General features: G+C 38.1%; 1 protein-coding gene across 1 annotated transcript; it reads left to right on the plus strand.

Moving 5' to 3' along the window:
• LOC144249353 (upstream-binding factor 1-like protein 1) lies at positions 1-1,086 on the plus strand. Its single transcript, XM_077791589.1, has one exon. The coding sequence runs from the start codon at positions 7-9 to the stop codon at positions 1,084-1,086; it is 1,080 nt and encodes a 359-aa protein (XP_077647715.1). The 5' UTR covers positions 1-6.
• The last annotated feature ends 6,865 nt before the right edge of the window (positions 1,087-7,951 follow it).

Raw genomic sequence — 7,951 nt, forward strand, 5'->3', positions numbered from 1 at the left:
CTCAAAATGGCATCATACCACAGCCAAGGCTGCTGGTCAGACAAAAACATTCTGAGGTTACTGGAAAATATAGAGAATAATGTCCAATGCAATGATAATGAAACATTCAAGACAACCCTTTCAAATATGGACTGGGAAAAAATAGCTTTTAAGCATTTCTCTGCAGAAATGTGCAAAGGCAAGTGGTTAGAGATTTCTCGTAAATTGAGGAAGTTACGTACATTGAAAGAATTAGTTCTGGAAGCCAAAGAATGTGTTAAAATTCCCACAAAATGCAAAAAATATGAGAAACATCCAGACTTCCCCAAGAAACCCCTGACTGCTTACATCCGCTTCTACAAGGAGAATTGGGCCCAGTATTCCCAAGAGCACCCTGAGCTGAACAACAAGGAGTTGACCAAGATCCTGACTGAGAAATACAAGCAGCTTCCAGAAGAAATAAAGCAGAAATATATTGAGGATTTTCAGAAGGAGAAACGGGAATTTGAAGCAAACCTGGCTTGTTTCAAAGAAAATCACCCTGATCTAGCTCAGGTCTCCAAAACATCTGATGTGTATAAGAGGTGCCAAACCAAAGCCAGAAAGAAGTTACAAGGAAATGTAAAAAATGTGGGATCTCTAACAGAAATTGATGGATTTTCTGAGAAGGTGAAATTTCATGGAGAGCCCAAGAAGCCTCCCATGAATGGATATCACAAATTTCATCAAGATTCATGGTCTAGTAGGGAGCTGCAACATTTGCCCCTGAGGGAGCGCATGGTAGAGATTGGGAGGCGCTGGCAGCATGTCCCACAGAGCATGAAGGAACAATATAAAAGACAGGCTGAGGAGTTGCAGAAACAGTACAGGGTGGACCTGGACCTCTGGCTCATGAGTTTGTCACCAAAGGAGTATGCCACCTACAAAGAGACTAGCTATGGGAAGCGTAAAAACATAACCAATGCAGGAGGCCCAAACCCCAAGTTCAAACGAATAGACCAACAGTCCCCATCAGCTGAAAGTCTTCAAGAAGGCCTTGAAAAGAAGCAGGAACTGAAGTCTCCAGGGAGGGACTCACCGTACACTGCTCAGATGGAAATCAACTAATAAGGATCATCCCTCACAAGGATCAGCAAAGAACAAGTAGAAAGAGGATGAAGGAAGTGACTCCACAGACTCTAGGAGTGGAGATGAAACTGGATGTGGTGGGTCTGAGGGCAGTGGCTCTAGCTCATCTCCCTGGGGCAATCCTTAGACTTAGACTTCATCTTTGTTCATACTCTATGTTGTTATGTTGAGGGAACTATCAACAAAAAAGAGTTCAGGTTGGAAAGAAAGGAAGGTGGATCACTAGTATCTATGGCAGTTTTGTAAACTGGGAAAGGAAGATGTTGAGAGCTACGCACCCTGGTAAGGGCCACTCCAGGACTCCTGCGTCCTCCTCCATGTCCCTGCCTTCCCTCCGGTAGCCCGCCCTGTCTCCACCTCCCTCCACAGCCCCTTGTGACCAGGGGGTTTCAGACAGGAGGGCCTCTTTGGCGGAGGCTGGCAGACGCCAGGGGTCAGGTCGGGAAGAGACCGTTTTGGCTCTTGCTCCCAGAAGTCGTTGCTCTGCAGGCCTCCAGGTGCACCCCCTCCCCTCCCGCGGGTGCAGACACAGGTGCCCTGGCCAGGGTCTATCAGGAAGATGGCGACCCTAGGCATGAGCTGGCAGCAGCACTATTAAATTAGGCAGTACCAGTGGATTTATGGGATTTGTTGAATTCATGGGACTTGCACCTCTTTGTCCTTTAGGGTTAACCCATGCAGAATAAATTGGGGTTTACTTTCTCAGTTTCACAATGGTACATGATTTTACTGTTGCTCCCAGGCATCTGCCAGTGTTGAGAGCCGCAACCCAGTCAGGATGGCGCCTGGCATTTTGCCAGGGTGGAGTTCCGTGGAGTTCCCATGGAGCTCTAGTGGAATTCCTAGAAAGTTCGTGTGGGTGGAGTTGGCGGGTAGAGTTCCCGTTGAGTGCTCCCAGAAGTGCTGGAGGTGGCCATTGAGCTCTCAGGGGAATTCCTGGAGAGCTCCAATGGTGCAGGCATGCTTTGTGGGTGCTAAAAATAAAGTTCGTTTCTGCTTGAGAGTGGCTCCTGAATTGTGCCTAGCCAGACTTCGGCAGGAAAACCCATCTAGAAGAATGGAAGGGGGTAGTGGAGGGGGGACCGTGGTGGAGGGGGGGAGGGGGTGTCGCGGGCAGGGCTGACCTCTGGTTCCTTCTTCCTCCGCACATGGCTGGCGCCAGCAGAGAAGTTCAGTTTGGGTACTCTTCACCTGCCATTTCTCTTTCTGGCCCGCTTTGCCTCACCTGAGCCACGTCATTCCTGGACACCAACCCAGCAGCTTCCTCTTTGCAGATGGTGATATATGCTACAACATGGATGAACCTCAAAAATATAAGTAAACCAATCAGACACAAAAATCACATATTTTATGTCTCCATATATTTGAAATATACAGAATGTGGAAATCCAACAGACAGAACCAGAAAAGATGGTCTCAGAAACAGAGTATGTGAGAGTAATCACTTAATGGATATATGGTTTGCATTTGTGGTAATTTAAAAATCAGGAACAAGATAGAGGTACAGGTCAGTAAATTGCACATGTTATTTATCTAGCTACCAACCTACTTATGTATTTATTTACTTACTTATTCATTTTTCAGTGCAGAGACTAGAACCCATTGCCTCATTGTGTGATAGACAACCAATCTACTTCTGACCAATATCCTCTCCACTAAACAAGATATTTTAAAATGATCTTGGAATCATATTGGTTCTCTAATGAAAAAAATCTAACACAGATATGCAAGATGTAAATAATAGGAAGAATGTGTGGGGAGTAGGCATATGGGACCTCCCTTCTATATATTAAATTACCCTATAACAGTAACCCTGTTTCAGAAAAATCATGCCTATCTCTAAAACAAAAAGAACATTCTTGGAGGGAAATCTCAGACTTAGCTGTAAGTTATGCCTGGATGGCCCTTAACCGTAACAAAGATGCCTATGTCCTAGGAATTCATGACCCACAACAAACCTGTCTTCTTTTTCCTGTATTTTCCTGTGATGTTTTCTTGGTCCTTTTATGATAAATAAAAAGTCCCGGGGCCCATTTTCAAAATATAGTGTTTCAGCTTTAGTTCCAAAATCATTGAGGAAATGAGAAGATCAGCCAATGAGGAAACAGAACCAATGGTTACCAGCAGGTTACATCCGAGTGTGACAGATTTACAGCCCCATGACAAAAAGGAGGTGAAGGAAATGCTTGACACACACAGATCTACTGTGAAGGCCTTCCCTCCATAAGACAACAAGCGAGGGGGGACCACCAAAGGAACATTTCTTAAACTACTCCAATAGAGACAGTAAAACCTGAGCAACATTCAAGAAAACTGTATGTCCCCAGTACTCACCACTGAGGAACCCAGGGAAGGACCTTGTGCACTACTGACAAAGGCTGATTGTAACTGCTGTAGGTGAGCCCCTCCCTGGTCCTACAACACCATATGTGAAAGCCTCACTTTTATGCTATAGTTTTGTGTTTTTCTGTCCATCTTTTGGGATGAGCACTTGAGCTTCTTTCTCACACATACCTACCAACTAGGTCAACAAATCTATTGTTACAATTTTTAATCTCTTTAGAGAGGACAGTAAACAAAGGCTTTAGATAGGAAACCAGTACCTTACATACCCAAGGACATTGACTCAGTCTCCACTCAAACATGAGTAACAATTAGCTCCCTGAACTATAGCCAGTATTACCTTAAATACCAAGGAAAGTTTGTTCCAATGTCACTTCACTATATTCAGGCTGAAGAGAAAAAGATCTGGAATAACATTTTAAAAAGTCCATCTGAGAGCTAGGTGCAGTGTAGCACAACTAAAATCCCAGTGGCATAGGATATTGAGGGAGGAGGATTGAGATTTCAAAGCCAAACAGCAATTTAGCAAGATACTAAAAAACTTTCCCAAACCCTGTCTCTAAATAAAACATAAACACTTTTTTGGGATGTGACTCACAGATTAAGCACCTCTGGCTTAAGTTTCAGGTACCAAAAAATGCATCTCAAATCCACTATATAACAAATAAAATGACAATAATGTTCTTCTAGATAACTGACAAACTTTGAGTCAAATCAGCAAGATAATTTATGTAAACTAGGGTGTGAAACACATTAAAAAGAAATAATTGTGCAGAGCTAAGAGGAAAGTTCATTGCATTAAGCTCATTCATTAATGGAATAAAAAGTCAATAAATAATGATCTAATATTACATCTCAAAGCTCTATAAAAGAGAAAACAACACCAAAAGTAGTAGAAGACAGGAAGTCATTAAAACCAGAGCTAAAATCAATTAAATTGAAACAAATAAAATGATTGAAACTACTGATAAAATATAAAGCTGATTCTTTGAAAAACTAAATAAAATTTATAAACTCTTAGCCACCCTAACAAAAAGAAGAAGAGCAAGAACATGAATTACAAACATTCCTGATGAAAACTGAAATATCACAACAGATACTGTTGAAATTTAGATGATATTAGAAACTATTTTGAAACTATATACTCCAATAAAATAGAAAATCTCAAGGGCACTGACAAATTTCTAGAGTAGAGACATGATCTAATCAAACTGAATAGAGAGAACATACACAATATAAACAGATCAATTTCAAGCAATGAAATAGAAGATGACATCAAAAGCCTACCAACTAAAAAAAGTCCAGGACCAGAAGGATTCTCAGCCGAGTTATTCAAGATCTTTAGAGAAGAAGTAAGACCAATACTCCTCAAATTATTCCATAAAATAGAAAAGAAGAGAATACTTCCAAACTCATTCTATGAAGTGAGTATCACCTGATTCCAAAATCAAAACAGGCATGCCAAGGAAAGAAAGATCTAGCATAGTGATGCCTCCTCCTTCAATCTTCTTGCTAAGGATTTCTTTGGCCATTCTGGGTCTCTTATTTTTTTCAAATATATTTCATGATTGTTTTTTGTAGTTCTGTAAGTAATGTTATTGGCATTTTAATAGGATTTTAATGGGGTTTTTTTTAGTAGATATACTTCAGATCAATATGTCTGATGAATGTAGATTCAAAAGTTCTCCATAAAATTGTGACAAATTACATACAAAAAATGTTTTTAAAAGATAGTGCACCATGATCAAGTGTGGTTCATCCCAGGGATGCAAGTTGGTTCAACATAGGGAAATCAATAAACACATCACATCAATAGATTAAAGAGAAGAATCATATGATTATCTCAATATATACTGGAAATCATTTGACAAAATGCACCACCTCTTTATTTTAAAAACACTAGAAAAAATATGGGATAGTAGGAACATATCTCAACATTGTAAAATCCATCTTTGCTAAATCTCAAAGCTAACAGCATTGTAAATGAAGAAAAATAAAAACCATTCCCTCTAAAAAACTGGAAAAAAAACAGGGATGACATATTTCACTACTTCTATACAACATACTCCTTGAAACTCTAACTAGAGCAGTCAGATGAAAGAAATTAAAGAGATATGTTAAGGAAAAGATGAACTCATACTATCACTATTTGCCAATGACATGGTTCTATATTTAGAATATCCAAAATAATCCACCAGAAAACTTCTAAATGAATTCAGCTAAGTAGCAGAATATAAAATCAATACCCATAAGTCAAATGCATTTATATCCATGAGCAATGAATCAACTGCAAGAAAAATTAAGAAAACCATCCCATTCACAGTTTCCTCAAAAAAAAAATACTTGGGAATGATTCTAACAAAAGAGATGACAGACTTCTACAATGAAAATTACAGAACACTACAGAAAGAAATTGAACATGATCTCATAAGTTGGAAAGATTTCCCAGATCATGGATAGGCAGAGTTAATATAGACAGAATGGCCATATGACCAAAACTGTTATTTATATTTAATGCAATTCCTACTATAATCCTAATAACATTATTGAAAGAACTAGAAAAAGCATCATGAAATACATTTAAAAAATAAGAGACCCAGAATGGACAAAAAATCCTTAGCAAGAAGAGTGAAGTAAAGGGCATCACAATACCAGAACTAAAACTATACTACAGAGCCATAGTGAACAGAGAGAGAGAGAGAGAGAGAGAGAGAGAGAGAGAGAGAGAGAGAGAGAGAGAGATTGGTACCAAAATAGACATGTAAACCAGTGGTACAAACTAAAAGACACAGAGACAAACCCACATGAATATGGGGATCTTTCATACTAGACAAAGGCACCAAAAACATAAGATTGGAGAAAAGATAGCCTATTCAACAAATGGTGCTAGGGCAACTGAAAATTCATATGTAGCAAAATGAAATTAAACATCTCACACCCTGCACAAAGGTAACTCAAAGTGGATACAAGTCTTAGACACTGGAACACAGAGGCAATTAGAACTCAAACCTCACTGTGAGCTACATAAATTGGTAATGGGTGTTCTTACTCTGAACTGTTTTCAGTAGACACACTTCAGAAATATATATTTTAAAAGTATTTACATTAAAAATCATTAAATACCTTTCTTACTATGCTGTATTTTATGATAGGTCCTACCCATTTGGAATGTATGTGAGGCTATCAAGTGATTTGTTATGATTGGTGCCCAATAAAAAACCCAGGGTCATTTCCTTGGAAAATTATAAACAAAAAGTTTTCATCCAGATGGTGCTTGTTCATCACTGAGCATGGAAAATGTTTTCTCTTTTCCACTGGGCACTCCCTCTCTGCCTACTGTAAAACAGGTACTGCCAGACTTCAGCTGTAACACCAAGATCACCAGCCTACTGAGACAAGCTAAAGCTATCTGTCCATATAACCTCACATTGGAAGCCTCAGCTCCAAATCTGAGTGGATGAGGAAGCAGAGGAGGATCCTCAGTTGGTGCTGGAGGAAGGCGTTTTCAAGTTTGACTCTTCCTACATCACATCCAGGACACAGGTGTTTATTTCCAACATGTTAAATAACTTGCTTGAACATTAATATCATTTTAACTTATGCAAATTTTGTATTTTTTATTATTTGCAATATTACTACAGTTTATACTATGAACATAATATTATCTTACATAATTAAATTATCTACAGAATTTTTTCATCATAAAAACTCACAAGTAATAATACTTCAAAAGTCCAGTAATATCTAGGCTTACATAAATATCTAGAAATTAAAATGTTTAAAATCCTCCTTTGGCAATTTACAAACTCAAACACATATCTGCAAAAATTCTGCCTAGTAATAATCTTCGTATTAATCATAACTTCAAATTATAAACACAATGTGTACTTACTTGAGGTATATGACACTTAATCTATTAAAAGTGTTCTGGTTTCATAAATATGACTGACTTTATCTTCCTCTTCACTGCAACATAGATTTTATTTGAAATTTAGACAACTTCTAAGCTTAAAACTATTCTACAGATTCAAGAAGATATATAATAGTAAAATAAATATGTGATAAAAGTATGTTTTCATGGCTTGACATTGTGATATTGATATAGGCAACCACAGTCTCACTTATCTTGTGATATTTTACACCTATTGAAGACAGAAAATATTTTTTTCTTGATACATAATGCATTTCTGAAATTTCCATTTTCTCCCAGATGATCTATAGGCTTTTCCATTCTTCTGTACCAATATATTACCATTGAGGAAAGACACAGAAATTAACATCATCTTATTGCATATCTCATGATTCCTTAAATACTGAGGAATATTTGGCTCATATGAAAGTAATTAATGCCTATGTAAATTTCCTTTAGTCTATTTTCACATAAGTTTTGTTATAGAAGTAGTTTATCATACTCTACAGTAAAAGCATTTTGTCTTTTCATCAGAAATATTTTATGTTATAAAGGATTTTTTGCTACTTCTACCTCCCAAATCTCAAATGG

This window comes from Urocitellus parryii, chromosome 11, assembly GCF_045843805.1.
Source record: "Urocitellus parryii isolate mUroPar1 chromosome 11, mUroPar1.hap1, whole genome shotgun sequence".
Taxonomy (NCBI): Eukaryota; Metazoa; Chordata; class Mammalia; order Rodentia; family Sciuridae; genus Urocitellus; species Urocitellus parryii.

Bases quoted from the DNA above. Each gene is read 5' to 3' on its own strand.
- LOC144249353 (XM_077791589.1), top strand. From the start codon at position 7: ATGGCATCATACCACAGCCAAGGCTGCTGGTCAGACAAAAACATTCTG.